This window comes from Pseudorca crassidens, chromosome 4, assembly GCF_039906515.1.
Source record: "Pseudorca crassidens isolate mPseCra1 chromosome 4, mPseCra1.hap1, whole genome shotgun sequence".
In the NCBI taxonomy this organism is placed as follows: domain Eukaryota; kingdom Metazoa; phylum Chordata; class Mammalia; order Artiodactyla; family Delphinidae; genus Pseudorca; species Pseudorca crassidens.
Genome location: NC_090299.1, coordinates 33,143,895 through 33,162,264, shown reverse-complemented (window position 1 = coordinate 33,162,264; position 18,370 = coordinate 33,143,895). Strand labels below are relative to the sequence as shown.

General features: G+C 35.3%; 1 protein-coding gene across 4 annotated transcripts in view; it reads right to left on the bottom strand.

Annotated features, from left to right (window-relative positions):
• Positions 1-18,370, bottom strand: part of TBCK (TBC1 domain containing kinase) — a 231,272-nt gene that overhangs the window by 203,896 nt on the left and 9,006 nt on the right. For all 4 annotated transcript variants that reach the window (XM_067735397.1, XM_067735395.1, XM_067735394.1 and 1 more), the window contains exon 3: positions 12,346-12,418. In XM_067735397.1, coding sequence (XP_067591498.1) covers positions 12,346-12,418 — 73 coding nt within the window. The remainder of the gene's footprint in view (positions 1-12,345; positions 12,419-18,370) is intronic.

Here is an 18,370-nt window from a genome sequence, read left to right as displayed (position 1 = left end):
ATATATGGAGAATATAGAGAATGTACAAAGAATGCCTATAAATCAATAATAAAAAGACAAATAACTCACTTAAAAATGGGATCCCCCAAATTGAACAGGTATGTATGTCACGATATGAATGTCCAATTAGTACACAGAAAGTGCCCAACATTTTGAGTCATCATGGAAATGGAAATTAAATCTACAGTGAGATACCACCTTATACTCACTATGACTCAAAGAATGAAAACATCAACTGCTGGCAAGGATATGGAGGAACTAGAGCTCTCACACATTGTTGGTAGGAAATGTAAAAGGTACAACATTTTGGAAAAAGGTCTGGTGGTTTCTAATAGTATTAATCATATACTTATATACTTATACATATACATACACAGACACATATGCTTATACATATATAAGCCATCACTTCTACTGCTACATATATATGCAGAGATATGAAAACATTTGCCCACAGAAAGACTTACGAGGGACTTCCCTGGTGGCACAGTGGTTAAGAACCCGCCTGCCAATGCAGGGGACATGGGTTCAATCCCTGGTCCAGGAAGATCCCACATGCTGTGGAGCAACTAAGCCTGTGCACCACAACTACTGAGCCTGTGCTCTGGAGCATGCGAGCCACAACTACTGAGCCTGCGTACCATAACTACTGAAGCCCGTGTGCCTAGAGCCTGTGCTCCGCAACAAGAGAAACCACCGCAATGAGAAGCATACGCACTGCAACGAAGAGTAGCCCCTGCTCTCCGCAACTAGAGAGAGCCTGCACACAGCAACGAAGACCCAATGCAGCCAAAAATAAATAAATAAGTAGATAAAGACTTATGAGAGCACTCACAGCAACTTGTTATGATAGTCAAAAACCTGGAAATATCCCAGGAGTTCATAAACAGATAACTGCTAAATAAACCATGGCATATTCAAAAAATGTAATACACCTCAACAACAAAGAGGAATGAGTTATAATATACGAAACCACATAGATGACTCTCAGAAACATGAGGGTGAGTGAAAGAATCCTTACAGAAAAGGGTATATACTGTATAATTCTAATTATATAAAGTACTAGAATTAGCAAAACTAATCTTAGGTGAAAAAATCAGAAAAGTGGTTGCCTCTAGGAGTTGTGGGTGGGGTGAATGGCAAAGATTTACTGGGAAAAGGCATTAGGAAAATTTCTAGGATGATGGTAGAGACCTAATCTTAATGTGTATTTGGGCTACAGAGATGTATATACATTTTTCAAAACCCATCAAATGATACACAGGCTTCTGTACTTCACTGAATATAAATTTTACCTAAAAAGAAATCACAAGCATGCATATTAAATTACACTTAATGATATACATGCTGAAAGATTTAGGGATACAGTGTACTCAATGTGCAACTGACTTTGAAATGCATCAAAATAATAGAATGAGTTAATGAGCAGGTAGTGGGAGGGACAGATATATGATAAAGCAAAAGTTGGCAAAAATGTTAACTGTAGGATAAAGGTATATTGTATAATTCCTTCAACTTTGCTATGTTTGACATTTTTATAATTAAATACTGTCAAGAAAAAAATAAGTTAGGTAATATAAAGACATTTTCAGATCACCAAAATCTGTAAGAATTTGTCAACAACAGACTTGCACTAAAAGAAATTTTAAAGGAAGTTTTTCAGGCTGAAGGAAAATGAGGCCAGATGGAAACCTGGATCAAAACAAAGGAATAAAGAGCTCAGGAAATGGTAAATATGTAGTTAAATGCAAAAGAATTGTTTTTCCTAATTTCTCAAGGTCTTTAAAGAAATTGTTTAAAGCAAAAAAATAATGTATGGTCAGATTTATAATATATATAAAGTAAATATAAATTGTAAAATGTATGACAACAATACCCAAAGGATGGGAGGACAGTAAATACTGACAGAAGTATATTGTTATAAGATTCCTACATTATATATGAATTGGCATAATATTAATCATGGAAGACTGTGATAAATTAAGGATGTACATTGTAATCGCTACCACAAGCACTTAAAAAAAGTATAGCTAAAAAGAAGACAAAAATAAAACAATAAAAAAACCCTCTGAGCCTCTTACAGACTGATTTCAAGAACTTATTTGTGTTCTTTTACATGTTGACACCTTATAATTTATCAACTCAGAAGTTTCTGCTTTTCAAACATTTCCCAATAGGAAACTGTACTGGTCAATTTCAATTTTCATTACTATTTCCTCCTTCTTTTGCCTTTCATGGGTATAGACAATACCACAGAATAAAATACAAGGTGTTCCCTTAAAGTCAGTGCAACTCCTAACACAAACCTCCTTAGTTAGTTTACTAAAGTGTCCTCACTCACTGAAGGAATTAATAGGAGGCAAAACAATGAGTAAATGAAAAAAATGCTGTGATAGTTGACTACTGAGGCTACACACATGCTTTTCTTAAAGTAGAAAGTTATCATAGGTGAAAATAATTTCCAACACAGATGGGCCCTATCATTCTCAGATCATTCTGCTGTTAAAACAAAAACAATTTTTTAATTCCCACCTCACTAGTAAAATTAGAAAATGCAGTTATTTCACCTTTTCTCTCCAATGTGTTAAATAAGTGAATGATTCTTAGAAGTTAAAAAACCCAGTACTTTTCACTTCTTCTCACAATGACCCCATCTGTTTAAATCAGACAAAGCATAGAGTATCTTCCTCTAGCAACAACTTAACTTCTTAGACCAGATATTGCCAATTGGCTGCCCATTGGCCAAATTCGGCCCATTATTTTGTTTTGTTTGGATCATGGTCTTTTAAAACTTTTTAACTACTTGAAAATGTTTAGAAATTCAGAGATTTCACGTAAGAATCCAGATTCTGAGTTCTTTTGAAAATCTGAAAGAGACAGTAACACCGGGACACATTCTTACAAGGCAACACAGGAGCTGGAGCTGAATATTAGCTGCATCTTTTTGACGTGTTACCTGCTTTCCAGTTTAACCCAGTTTCAGTTCAGTACACTTCACTCAAATTATTTGCCTGGACTCAAATGAGTTTATAATCTCTATTACAAATATTCCCCATCCCAAATTTAGTCTCCTTCCTCACTCTAGTCCTTACTCTTGTGCACTCACTCACACTCTCTTTCTATCAAAATAACATGCATCTATTACTTCACTAAAAATTTCAACTGAGGATGTATTTGGCTTAAAAAAAAGTGTCTCTAATGGAAAATAACAGGTCAGCATTCTATACCAACATATTTACATGGTTTCTGGCCATGTATATATGTATAAAGAATGTGGTAGGCAGAATTCTCCCAAGATTCCTGTCACCTAGGTTTTAATTCAATCACTAGTCTAGGTACTACTGTACAGGGACTTTGCAGATGGAATTAGGTTGCTAATCAGCTAATCTTAAAGTAGGGAGAGTACCCCAAATTATCCAGGAGGGCCACCGTAGTCATGTGAACCCCTAAAGTAGAAGAGCAAAGCAGAAGAGCCAGAGATTCAAAGTATCAGAAGGACTAGGCCTGCTGCTACTAGCTTTGAAGATGAAGAAATGGGGCCATGAGCCAGGGAATGCTGGTGGCTTCTAGAAGCTAAGAACAACTCCTGGCCATCAGCCAGCAAGGAAACAGGGATCTCAGTCCTACAACTGCGTGGAATTAAATTCTACTAACACCAGGAATAAGCCTAGAGATGGATTCTCCCCTGGGGCCTCCAGGGGAAATGTAGCCCCGCCAGCACCTTGATTTTGGCTTTGTTAGACCTGAAGCATAGAAACCACCCAAGCCCAATAGGCTTTTGATTTATAGAACTATGAGATAATAAATTTGTGTTGCTTTAACCTGCTAAACTTGTGGCAATATGTTACAGCAACAATGGAGAGCTAGTACTTTGCTGATGAATGAAAAAAAAGGCTTTACACAAACCTTAACTGAACAAGACCAGCAACCATTAGTCTATATAAAGTCACACATATTTCATAAATTATTGGCGCAGCTATAAAATCTACCTTGATACCTCCTCAAAAAGGAATCTCTCATCAGTTTCAAATCTTGCATTCTCCCCAAAGCGCCTACTTTCCTGTCTGGCCCTTAGGGGGCTTTGGGGAATTATGCTCTTGGAATGCTCTAACTGATAAAAGTGTTTTGCCCATTTGAAGGCTTGAATCACTCTAGCTTGTCCAGATAGTTTGTGCAAACAATGTGATTTATGTTGAACACCTGCTTCCTTCTGTGTGTGTGGGGGGGGTGGTCTGGAGCATCATTAACTGCAATCAGTCACACAGGCATTAATGTACCTTTGTGACCAACCCCCAATACAAATTCTCACTCCTAGGCTCAGGCCAGCCTTCTCTAATAGGCAATACTTTGTGCATGTTGTCACAATTTTTGTGCTGCAGAAATTAAGGACATCTTCTACAACTCTCCTGGGAGAGAACTCTGGAAAGCCTGTGCCTGGTTTCCGCCATATTTTGCCCCATTGTTTTCTCTTTGTTGGATTTTGCTTTGCATCCTTTTGCTGCAATGAGTATAATGTAACCATGAGTATAATAACATCTGAGTCCTGTGAGTGCTTCTATTGAATCACTGAAGCTGGGAGTGGTCTTGGTGACCCCTGACACATCACAGTTCCCACCATCTCAGCCAAAATGATTTACTAATACGAAAGAGAACACCAAATGTGACACTTGCCATAAGACTAAAAAATTTTCCCAAATCTTTACTAACCAAATTGAGGTAGGCAGAATTCTAAGATGGTTCCCCAAATCCCTGTACCCTGATGTACACCTGGCATAATCCCCAAGCCTATGAATATGATGGATTTTACCCTCATGATCACATTATATTCTATGGTGCAGCTGACCTTATCACATGAGTCCTTGAAATCTGGATCTAGAGATTAGAGACAGGAAATAAGAGAGATTCCAGGCATGAGCAAGATGTGATACAAGGGATATCATCCATTGCTGGCTTTGGAGATGGAGAAAGCCACATGATAAGGAATGCAGATGGCTTCCAGGAGCTGAGAGCAGCCCCTCATCAATAGTAATCAAGGAAACAGGGACCTCATTCATACAGTTGCAAGGAACTGGATTCTGCCAACAACCTGAATGAGCTTAGAAGTGGATTCTTCCCCAGAGTCATGAGAAAGGAAATCGACAATTTGTTTCCTCGCATCACTCCATTTTTAAAGAAAATAATAAATCTCAGAAATAAATATATTTCCAAGAAAATAATAAACAAATTACCAAGATACATTTGCAATATACTTTCACCAAAACTCATTTGTTTGGGAAATATAATTATGACACATGATTAAAATGAAGATAATAGGGAAATAGAATTCAAACTGCATGACTAAACTAAAAACATAATTAGTTCATTTAACAGTTAATTTATAACACATTAACTATATACAAACTCTCATGCTAACAATTTTGGGAGACAGAAAAATTAAAAAATGCTGTATGCATGTTAAAAATGTATGGTTAATTAAGGGAAAGTAAACCATACCTTCCTTAATTAAATAATTGCAAGGAAAATAATTATAATTTAGGAGGGGAAAGGTACCTTACAACTAGAGAGATACAATGTAATAAAGGAATTTGGAGGAGAAAAATACAATTTGTGCTTTGGTTCAGTGGTATGGTATAGAGGCAGACAGAGGTAAGTGAATTACTTGAAGAAGTGTTATGTACACTGTGCTATCTACATTGGGCAAAAAGACAGCTTGGTCTTCAACAGGGTATATTTCAATTCTCTGGCACTCAATTTCTTCAACCATGTATTGGCAACAATGAAAATACTTGAACAATTTAGATACTCTGGAAGTAATTTAGAGAGTTTAAAGTCAGGTCCTATGCCTATAAAATGCATTTTCTTCACACACACACACACACACACACACACACACACACAAATGGAGAACCACAAAATGTTTTTGAGCAGGGAATGGACTCATCTATAACAATATTAATATAGCAGCAGAAAGTAGGAGTAACTGGAGTATGGAAAGACGAAAAGCAGGAAGACCAGTCAGGAGAATGCTGCAATGCAACAGTCAAGCTCTTTGTTAATGAAGCCTGAATTAAACAATGTAGAGGACAGCAGAGACAAGAGAAATATCACAGCGGTGGTATTAACAATACTTGACTGGCAAATAGAATAAACGATACAAGAGAGGGAGAAAGCAAAAGATGGCTGCAAGATTCCATGCCTGGTGAAGACCATCTTTTTTTGGTATTATTTTCTGTCTTTAAACAAGACAAGTAAAATTGGAAGAAAAATATACATCAGTTATATAAATCTTTAAGTTACTTGACTATACTGTGGTAATTTCAAATGCATTTTGAAACTAGGGCCCTTGAAGGCAAAAAATGTATGAGAGCCTTAACTACTACCACCAGGTTATATTCTAAAATAAGAGTATCTACTACCTATTTCTCATGACTATGACCTGTGGCTCATTAGCCATCTGTGGAGCATATTCTAGAATGTGTTCAAAATTCTTTGGCATATCTAATTCAGTGAGTAGGCAATCGTTTAATAGGGGCAAATAAAACTTACTCATCCGAGTAAGTCATATCATGTTTTCCATCAAGCTAGTGAACAGCTGCAGACATAGCCTGCTTCCCATCAAAGTCTCATGTATAACTTCTGCAATGTTGATGGTTCTCTGGTAAATTTTCAAAATCATAACCCTAAAAACATATGACAAACTACATTTTATTAAAGAAACTTGCCTGCACTACTCACCCTGCCTTCACTTGCAAATGTAAGGACAATGCAGGAGCTTTACTGCAAGTGCCAAAACTCTGCTGAATATCTGTCGTGAACTATACTTGCTGGCACTTTTATAGATTAAGAAAAAGTACATGCTCTGAATAACACAAACAGGAAATGCTTTCCAAATAGCACCTAGACTTAAAAGACAAACCATTTCCCTCATGCTTGTTTTAATAGGAGTGACAAAAGGTATACCTCTTTTTTAACATTTTCTGGAAAATATTTTATAAATGAGATGAAATTTAAATTTCTCCACTTTTCAGTACCTTGAATCTGGCTTTAGGGTAGCAATTAAATAGATTCACAGGCACCAAATATGAGATGATTTCAAACAAATCTTTCAAACGCTGTACTTTTTTTCTTGAAATGTACTGGTTATAGGAGTTTAATTGAATTCCATGCTTCTATGTTTCCAGCAAATAATTTTGATCATTTAACTGAAACTGGAGAGTATACTGGCAAGAGAGAACTCTGGCACAAGTAACATACAAAAACCACTGAAAAGAGAGAAGCTTTCTCCAAAATTAATTCCTCATATTCAAGCTTGAATAGACTCTAAAGAAAATGAGTTTTCTCTTTCAAACCAGGTTAGCAAACTACCCTCACAAATAACATTATTTCATAAAAGACTCACTCAATTATAAGCTTCAGGTCATAGCACAAAATTATTATTTTTGGTTTGGATAACATGAATTCTCAAAAGGGTTTTATGGCTATTAAAATTATAACAAGAAAGAACACTTAATTTTCTAGTGAGATCTGAAACCTCAAGATAGTCTTAAGTTACAATACATTTGTAATACGAATTACTACCATAATGTTTTAGTACAATATTGCTTAGTTAAGTGATATTAAATTTATCATGAAAAAAGTTAGTGAGTAAATTGATACAAGACTCTTCTCTAAGTTTCTAGTTTTCATTCCTCTATCCCCCATCCCACCAATTTTACAGAAAACGCAAAATTTTCTTCAAAATATAAATCCAGTAAGATATATGCCTTAAATGATGCTTAAGTTTGGACAAAGAACTGCAAATAACTACCAGACAACTGGCAGCTTACAGTTTTGCAACAGTTAGAGACAGATGTACAAGTAAAAATCATGGATCTCAAATAGCAATCCCATCTAAATAGATTTCCTGTTTACTTTGCATCAGCCTTTCTTACAGGTGCAGGGTGCTTACTTTTGGCAGTAGGGGAAAGAACTGATTTATAAACCGTAAGAACATCTTCTCACTTTCCATAAATAGGTTATAGAATTAATTAAAACTGCAGCACATCAGCTCTGCACATGAAACCTGCTCTGTTATTGGAGACTAATGTAATCCAAATATGTGGAAAGTCAAATAGTTTTCAACAAAGCTAATTTAGATGGATGGATCAGATAACAACTTGGAACTGAACCTGACAGAATCATTTCTACTCAAAGGCAGTAAGTGCTGAATGTTATATCCCGAAATGAACAAGGAAAATATTGAATTTTAATCTATTACCAGAATGATTAAAAACAATACTTTACAAAAACGTTTAAAAATATCTCACCTGAAGAAATTACAAAGACCCATAAGACTACCATACGTTCTATTTTAAATAAATGAAAAAGACCATGTAAATGTCATGAAAGACAGTATGAAATCTGCATTTAATCCTATTGATGTTCTGCTACCTACTCAAAGAATATGCTTCCATCTATAACATTTTATCCTAATGAAGACATATATAAGGGTATTGAAGAAAGGTGGCTTCTTTATACCTTTACACTGTTGAGGCTACTGGTAACCATTGCTATGAGATTTATTATCTCTAAAACAACGATAAATGATGACAAGCACAGAAAAGTAAAACTTTTCATGAGCTAATGGATTTAATCTTATTGACAAAGCAATGGCAATTATATCCTTATATAGTATAATCAAAAGTAAATAAAGTAAAAGGGTAGAGTGAGGTAAAATGATGAAAATGGAAATTTGTCTTCTGAGTCACCAGCTTCTCTCTCCTTTAGTTCTCTTCAGTAAGTAAAGGAAGGACAGATATGGGCAAAGAGGGAAATGTGGAGATCAGAAGGAACGTCCTACAGTTACTACCACCCTGATGACAAGAACTACTCTACTTGTGGCTTATAGAGTCCTCTGGAATGGCTGGGAGCACAAGACCATGGGTAACATCAATTTACATGATGTAGAGCAATTCCAATCATAGCATAGCTATGTCCTCTGATACTTCTGGATATTCCCTTAATAATCTGTCCTCTTCATAGGGTAAACTTCTTCCTTTTTTCTGTCCCAAGTCCCCTAATGAGTATTGAATAATTTTAGGAACTTTATTTTCCAGTTGGTGTTAATGTTGATTTAGTATTTCATTCCTACCTTTTCCCTTTTTTTTTTTTTTTTTAGTACTTGTATGATCTCCAAGACTTCTGTGACAGCCAGACTCTAAGATGCTCCAATGCCCCCTGACTCCTGGGATTCACATTCTTGTGTCGTCCTCTCCCACACTGAATAGAATTAATGGCTGACCTCTGTATCCAATGAGCTATAGCAATGTGTGGCTCCTCAGGAGAGGTCATAAAAGGCATTGCTGCTTCCACCTTGCTTTCTCTCATCTCTTAGATTGCTCACTCACTCACTCTGAGAAGCCAACCACCATATTGTGAGAATAGCCAAGAGGTCTATGGAAAACCCCTCAACATAGGGAGGAAATAAACCCCCTGTCAACAACTGGCACCAAATGAGTGAGCTAACTTAGAAACAGTTGACTGAATCCCCAGTCAAGCTTTCAGAAGACTACAGCCCCAGCTGATATACTGCAATGTCATGAGATCCTGAGCTAAAACCACCCAGCTAAATGTTCTTGAATTCCTGACCCAGGGAAATTGTATAAATTGATAAATGTTTATTATTGTTTTAAGCTGCTAAGTGTTGAGGTAATTTGTTAAGCAGCAATAACTAATTCATACTATTTCTTCTTATAGAAACAAAGAAATACAAACAAGTATGCCACTGGATGAAGCATCTTCATTAACAACATAACATTGTTGCTATATGAGAGACTCACAACTCAAGCCAAGTAAATAACTCAACAGGCTTTTAAAAATTTTTTGAAGTATAACTTACATAGGCAAAATGCACACTCTTAAGTGTACATGTCAGTGAATTTTGACAAGTTTTGCAAGAACATGCACCATAAGTAATACCCTAATCAAGATGTAAAAATTTCCATTCCACAGATAGTTCAGTCAAGGCTATTTTGAATCAGTACTTGTACTGCCCTCTTCCCAACCAGAGTCAAGCACTATTTTTATATCTATCACAGTAGATGAGTTTTGATTGCTCTAGAACTTCATATAAATGGAAGAATATGATTTTTGTGTCTGGCTTCTTTTGCTCAGCATAATATTTCTAAGGTTCATCATGTTGTTGTATCAGTAGTTTATTCCATTTTATTGTTGATTAATATACCACAATCTGCTTACCCATTCTCCCATTGATGGACACTTGAGTTCTTCCCAGTTTGGGGCTACTATGAATAATGTTTCTGGGAACATTCTTGTGCAAATATTTTGGTGGGCATGCATTTTTTCTTTCTCTTGATTAAATGCCAAAGCAGGGCTGGGACTACAGGGAGGCAAATGATGTACCTCTTGGGCACAAATTTAAGGAGATCCTCTACCTAGGAGGAGGATTGCTGGATCATAAAATAGATGTTTCTAAAACAACTTGCCTTTTATATTATAGCACTGAATTTTACACTTAGACTTGTCATGGGTTCTTCTGTCAAAAAAATCTACCATTTAAGTAATGGGGAATAGCAGGTTAATATACTAGTATAACATATTAGTATTAGAAAACATATGCTTATAAAGGCAATTGATTAATATATTATCACATGTAATTCATATTAAATAAAATATAAAGCTGACAATAACTTCCTCTAGAATGATCCCTAGTTCAAGTAAAACTCCTTGTTCTACAGATATGAAAAATGATTAAGAGACCGGTCCAAGGCTGCCTAGCTAGTTAGTGGCTTTTTCATCATACATATTGCATTGTAAATCTTTATACAAATTTAACCCAAACTCAGTTAAAATTCCTAAAGACATGACTACAATTGGTTTTCAATTTTAATGTCAACTAGCTTTCACAGAGAACTTTTTTTGTTTTTTTGCATTGGTGGCCTATAAATTAAAGTGTAAATTTAAACTGGTGGGCAAAGAGTAATATGTTCTTAAAAAAATACAATTAAAGATTTGTGACATGCAAAAATTATGCCTATAAAAACATATTTACTAAGTTAGGTTAAATATATAGAAAAGTCACTTTTATCACCATGGTCAGATTAGACTTTTCTAAAAAAGCAAGTGACGCAACTGGATACTTGATATCTGCATCTTTCATTCCAGCGACCACTTAAAACCAAACCATTTAAAGTAGCAAGGAAAGTACTTTTATTCAATTTATTTGTTTTGCTGCTATTAAATTACTACCATTTAATAAGATACACATTTTTCCCCCCTTGCAAAAGATTTATCTTCATCTATAATATAGCAATGATTAACGAGTATTGACTAAGAATAAGAATATTTCTTTAATGTAGGATGGATAATTACAATCCTATAAAGGCTCATGGCAAATATTTTTCATTGGTTTAGTACAACTTAATTCATTAAAGAAACATTTTTCATAATTTTAAGATAATTTCAGAAAATCTGTGAAGAAGCTCATTTAATAGTGTATTTGGGGCTTCCCTGGTGGCGCAGTGGTTGAGAGTCCGCCTGCCAATGCAGGTGACACAGGTTCGTGCCCCGGTCCGGGAAGATCCCACATGCCGTGGAGCGGCTGGGCCCGTGAGCCATGGCCACTGAGCCTGCGCGTCCGGAGCCTGCTCCGCAACAGGAGAGGTCACAACAGTGAGAGGCCCGCGTACCGCAAAAAAAAAAAAAAAAAAAAAAAAAATAGTATATTTGTAAGAGAGTTTAGACCACTTTTCTTGCCAAAAATGCCTTAGAAAGTAAATTTCATGTGTCATTGAAATAACTGAATTTATACTTTTTTTTTTTTTTTTTTTTTGCATCGGCAGGCGGACTCTCAACCACTGCACCACCAGGGAAGCCCCTGAAATAACTGAATTTAAACTGTATGATTATGTTCCACCCAAGCCATGATTATTATTTCTCTCTATTCTTCAATCTAGCCTTCTACACAGTTCACTATGTCCTATGTCCCTAAGAATACCAGTGCCCTGTGAGAAGTTACCATGTACTTCTCTCAGGAAATATTCTTAAAACTCAGCTAGAGAAATGCTTTGTACTAAAAAGATTTCAAATTTTCCTGTATATCCTCTTTACTAGTTTTTTGTCAAGTACTTTGCAGAATGCTTACCTCACAAAAGCTGAACACTGGATAATGTCAATGTTGAATTTCTATGAGGCCTGTGAATTAAATTTCCTAAAGTGAAAATTTACACCTGGATTTTATCATTAAACAAGTAACAGAAGAAACTAAAATCCTGTAGTTTTTAGTTAAAATGCCTTTTGTTTGCCAATTTCTGCTTTTCATGTAATTGTCCTGATATTATACAGTACCTCACAGGTTTCCCTTCTCGAAGCAAGTCTTCTAGACTCTGTTCACAGTGTTCAGCCACCACCACCAGTCTCTCTGAGTTAAAAAAAACACCAACTCCATTTTATATTTGATTAACACAATGTTTTAATAACAAAATAATATACCCCACTAAAGTTATTAACATACAGTACAAATGATATTTTAAAAGAGCTTTTCAAAGTCTACATTAACTACATAAAAATCAAATATGTAGAATAACAGGATAAATGTGTAATAAAACAACACATTAAATAACAATTTTTCATCTTGTGTTTTTCTCTAGAATTTCTCCCATATGCATCAGGAAAAACAGCTGGAAAAGTTTACCTTTGGCAAAAAGAAGTAATCCTTCTTCTGACACAGACTAGGAGAAGAAAAAGCTTGGATGAAGATATAAAGAAATTTTGAAGTGAAGGGGAAATTGGGAGCTAGGGACAAACTGTCTTGATGGTCTGGTTCAAATATAAGGTTTTTGAAACTGAGTTCAGAAATTTGAGAAAAGTAGAAATGTTTTGAATCATGACTATGGAGAAAGAACAGAAAATCAACTTGGGGTTACTTGTAACATCATGGGGCTTGCTGAGATTAGTAATAATATAAAATTTTGGTGGGCACAATCTATATCATGATGTAATTTTTATTTTCCAACAGATCAACTGTTTAGGAATAAGACAGCACAGTTTTGAAGGTCTATACATTTTTAATGTAATCATCAGGTACCTAGTGACTAACACGTTGTCTGACACAGCAGCAGATCAACAAACTCTTTTCCTTTTTAGATGAAAGAATGTCTTTCATTTGAAAATGAAAAACGGCAAAGGTAGAAAACTGAGAGCAGAAGATGGGAAGGACTGATTCAAGGTATGGTCTTGCCTGCTGGGAGGAGAGATGAAGGACAATGGTACACAGGCAATCATGTGAGGTGTGGGGGCAGGATATTGTATGGGTCACATCTTGGAAGCTCAAACTGAGGTGGTGGCATTATACAGAATGATCTGAAACACAAAATTTTAAAACTATAAATGAAAACTATCACTTTCAGAAAAAAACTCCAAGTGATCTAAACTTAAAGAAAATTAAATTTGAAAGAACATTTAATGAGGAGAAACAAAGGAAAAAAATAGGAAAGCAAGTTGAGATAAAAGTTCTAGTTCTTCAATTCAATAAAGAAAAGAGCATGCAAAGTTGAATGCCAAGCAATTTAGCACAACTGTGAAGTTCTAGAAGGAAAAAGTAAATAATATTGTCAGAAAACCAAAATGGGAAGCAGCATTCCTTTGTTTTCCCTCTTACCACATTTTGTCAATTTTCCTTACACCTATCTGGCTACCTCTCCTCAGTCTCCTCTGTAGACTGGTACCTCTTCTACCCAAATTTAAATGCTTCTAGTACCTCCACCTTTGATTCTGGGTCTTCAGACTGTGTTTTCTCCTTATTTACTTCCAAGGTTGAAAGACTCTTAAATTTTATCTCAAGCCCAGAACTCTCTTCTGAACTCCAGGCTTTTATAGCCAGTTTCTCACTTTAATATAAAAGTTACCTCAAACACAACAGGACTCAAACTGAATTTATATTTTGCTCCTTAAGCCTTTCCCTTTAGTACTGTTTCAGTAAATGGTACCACTATCCTGCCAGCTGCTCCAGCTACAAATTTAGGAGTAATCTCCCTTTCTCAAATCCAAAGAAAAAGCCCTGCTATTTCTATTTCCCATATGTTTCCAGAATCTGTAAAGTTTGCTCCATCTGCCACAATCTGGGTCCAATCCAACATCATCCCTCGTTAGATTACTACAACAATCTCTTAACTAATCTTCTCATATTAATTCTTATTCCCCCTCCGACATATTTTCATACTAAAACCTAAGCGATAATATAATAATTAATAAATCTGAATACGTAACTCCCTGTCTAGCTTTATTTTTTGTTATTTTGTCTGTCACTCACCAACTTACAGTTACACTGGTCTTCCTTTCCCTTTCCTACCTTAAAATACTAGCACATGGATTCCCATTGTCTAAAATGATCTTCCTTGTTCCTCCTCCCAGTTAACTCCTATCATGAAACATAGTGGTTAAGAGCACAGACTATTCTGTCTGGGCTCAAATTTTAGGTTTAATACTCATTAGTTATGTGACCTTGGGGGAGTTTGCTAACCTCTCTATGCCAAGGTTTCCTCTTCCGTAAAACAACAGTACCTACCTCATAGAACTGTTGTGAGGTTGAAATGAGTTAATACATAATAAGAACCTGGCACATAAGAAGCCCTAAGAGTTAGCTATTATTATTATTCATTACTCAGTTAAATATGATTTCCTCCAGGAACACTTTCCTGGTCCCCCCAAATCAATTTACTCCTCCTATCATATAATCTATTCCACTATGTACTTTTCTTTTGTAGCACTTATTTCAACTCCTAAAGATCTGTAGACATTTTTATCTAATGCCTTTCTTCTCTACTAGATAATGCATTTCATGATAGCAGGAAGGATACTGGTCTTGTTTAAAATGCATCCCCAGTGTCTAGAATTATACCTCAAACATATAAGCATCTAATTAAAAAATACTTGTTAAATGAGTTAACTTGAGCAAAGGCTCAATGTAGCCATTAGAAATGAATGAGACTCACATAATGACAGTCATTGTCTAAACAGAAGTGTGTCCTGCATAGGAAAGTATATGCCTATGTTGTAAACTAGGCATAATACCACCACATTAGTACTGATTTTAATGTAAAACAAAACCATCAGAATATGTTAAAATGTGCATATCCCATTAATGAATAATTTTTAATTATATATTCATAAGTCTCCATATCTATGAAGGATTTTCAAAGTGTTTGGCATTAGCCTAAAATTTGTCAGGCTTAAAATGATTTAGGGAAAAAAAAATTATCAGGCTTCTTCAGGAAACTCCTTTAAAATATCATAAGCCAGAGTTTGCCAAAGCTTTAGGATATTATGGACCTTTAAAGTATTACTGTAAGACAGCAGAACCATAATCCTTGGCAGAATATCACAGATTCTCCCAGAGGTAACAGAGTGTATACCAAAACAATGTTTCCAATATGAACCAGTTTTTTCAAAATATCGTTAGAGAGTCTTCATTCTGAAACTCAGGGCCACTATTTGAAAATAACTTCTGTTTGTTATAAAATAATATATTTCACAGAATAAAATATGACAGAAATATTTGAGAATCATAATGTGCCAAATATAAGTCAGCAATGTAGTGGCATTATTTATAAAAAACAAATGTGACACCAAGATGAACTTTAAAGAGTAGAACATACAAGAACCATAACAAATAGTTGATGAATGCCAAGTATAACTGTAGCGTACATACAGTTTGAACTGTATGTTTTAAGTCAATGCTAAGAAATGGAAGAGAGTACAGTATTAAGCAAGACAGATAATAAAGTAGTTGAATAAAAAGAGGGACTAAAACAGACTGAAAGATTAAAAGAAACTTTTTTAACTTAAAGAAAGAGGTAAACTGTAAATGCGTTAAAACATGAAAGGTTATTAGAATATAGTTACTGCATCATTCTTTTGTTATTCACATTAAAAACTGAGACTAGCTCATTACCTTTTAAAGAGAATCTCTAAATAAATATTTATACAGTAAAACTGATAAAGAAAAATTCTGTGCTTAAAAAACAGTATTGTTACTAGGTTACTGTGATTGTCAGTTTTACGAGTCAACATGGCTAGGCTATAGTCTCCGGTTATTAAAACACTAATCTAGGTGTTACTGTGAAGGCATTTAATAAATGAAATCTACAATTAGTTTACCTTAAGTAAGGAAGATTATCCTAGATAATCTGGGTGATCCTGATTCAATCAGTTATAAAGGCCTTAAGAGCAGAATAGACTCTTCTCTGGAGAAGAAACTCCACACTTGGACTGTGACTTCAGCTGTTGTCTAAAATTTCAGCTTGTCCTTGATGACCTGCCCTATGGATTTCAGATGAGTCTACCCAACCCCAAAATCACATAAACCAATTCCAAGCAATTAATCTATATCTGTGTAGCTATCTAGCTATCTATCTCCTACTGGTTTTGTTTCTTTGATGGGACTCTAAACTGATATAGACACTTAGGTTGAAATATATACGCAGCTAGAGATATAGAATACATTATTTTACAGGTTCTTAACAATTCTATTATTCTCTACATAAATTTCAAATCTATTAGTTAAAATAATTTTGTTCTTGATTTTCCCAGCAATAAACAAAAGATTTCTGGGTAACCAATACCAAATAAAATGGAATGTATTACCATTTATAATCCTTATTCTGCTTCTAAAACTGCTGAGATTTCAAGTTCAAAAGAAAAAATTAAGTTTGTTAACTTAAGTATTTTCATGCTTTATTGGCTTTTTTCTTTTAAAGATATTTTACTCAACTTCTCTTTAATAAATCAAGTGCACAAATTCTAATGTACACTGTTCTCGAGTTTAAATACATTATTCTGCTGAGCTAGCAAGAAACTAACATCATCTTGAATCAGTTTTGAATGATCCATAGGAAACACTGAGAGCCTGACTTCTGAGCTAACCTAACATGTAAAAACATAATGTTAGTAAAACAGACCACATGTCACACATTACTCCAAGTAAAAAGCGAAAGGTGGGGAGGTGGGGGACTAACAATGACAAACTGTGAGATATCTGTATAGTAAGAACAGAATAAAGAGGGGAAAGGAACCAAAATCAAAATTCTTTGAGGAGACAATTAAGTGGAGTCCAAACCAAAATCATGTGGTATTAAATCATCGAGAAATATGTGTTGTTCACTAAGGAGACTGTTGCGTAGAGCCTTTTCAAACTTTTCAAACTAAATTCAACTGAAATGACTGGGATGTTTTGGAACAAAAAGACCTTCACATCGACACTTATTCTAATTTATTTACACCTTATGATGCATACAACTTTTCAGGACAATGAACATTGCCAATAGTTAAAAAATAATCAAATTCCCTAACCTTTTGACAATCACTGATATTTTCATTCCAGGCAGCCAAACTTAAAATATATGAATTTTACACACATCCATGACGTGTGTGTCCCTAGAAGAAAGGGCTGCTGAGATCCAGGAGCAGGGAAAGCAGGGGAAACAGAGTAACCAGCAATATGGTGGATGGGCCTAAAGAGACTACCTAGATGTTGAGCTGGGTTCTACATTAAGAGAGTCTAACAGTGTCTAAGGAGATTAGTTCCTATCTCACATTTATAACTAAAAAGACGGTTCCTGGGCAGTTAGCAGTTGTGTTCCCCAAAGGGATAATGTCATAAGGTTTTTCCTAGTTTAGTGTTTACAGGGCCTCATTTAGATAGTGGGATGAAAAGAAGGAGCTCAAGAAGTATCTAGGACTACTGAGTCAATTATCCCATGAAAAGAAAGCCTAGGGAAAACTGGACAGACGCAAGACCGCAGTCATATGAAGTGATGCTCCAAACAGGCTTCCAGACACAGTGGGAGGAAATAAAGGGCACTTCAGGATACAAAGATGAAGAAGTCCTAAGAACTGAGTAAAGTGGCAAGACTTTGGGAAGACAGGCATACTCCAAATTTGCAGATGTAAAACAGCAATACTAATTATGGTTACTTGCTACAGACGATAATGAGGGTCCACTATATTGCTAAGTTTGGAGTGATTTTGGAACTAGGTCAACCCCACAAGCGGAAATTCTTTAGAATTTGTAATTGGATTGGCGGGGTGGTGTTTGAGGCATTCAGGGATTGACCATATCTATCAAGTACTCGATTATATAAAAAGCCCCAAATGAGTTCTATAATTTAGTTAATGTCATTGAAGCCATTTATCAAATAAAAACGTTAGCAAAAGGTTTTTTGTTAGCTTGTTTTTAAACAACAAACTTGCCAGAAGTTACTTAATTGCTTTGTGCCTCAATTTCCTTATCTGTTTCTACCTCATTGTAAGGTTGTAAGCATTAAGTTAATTAAAATATGTAAAGCTTAGAATACTGCCTAATATATAATAAACA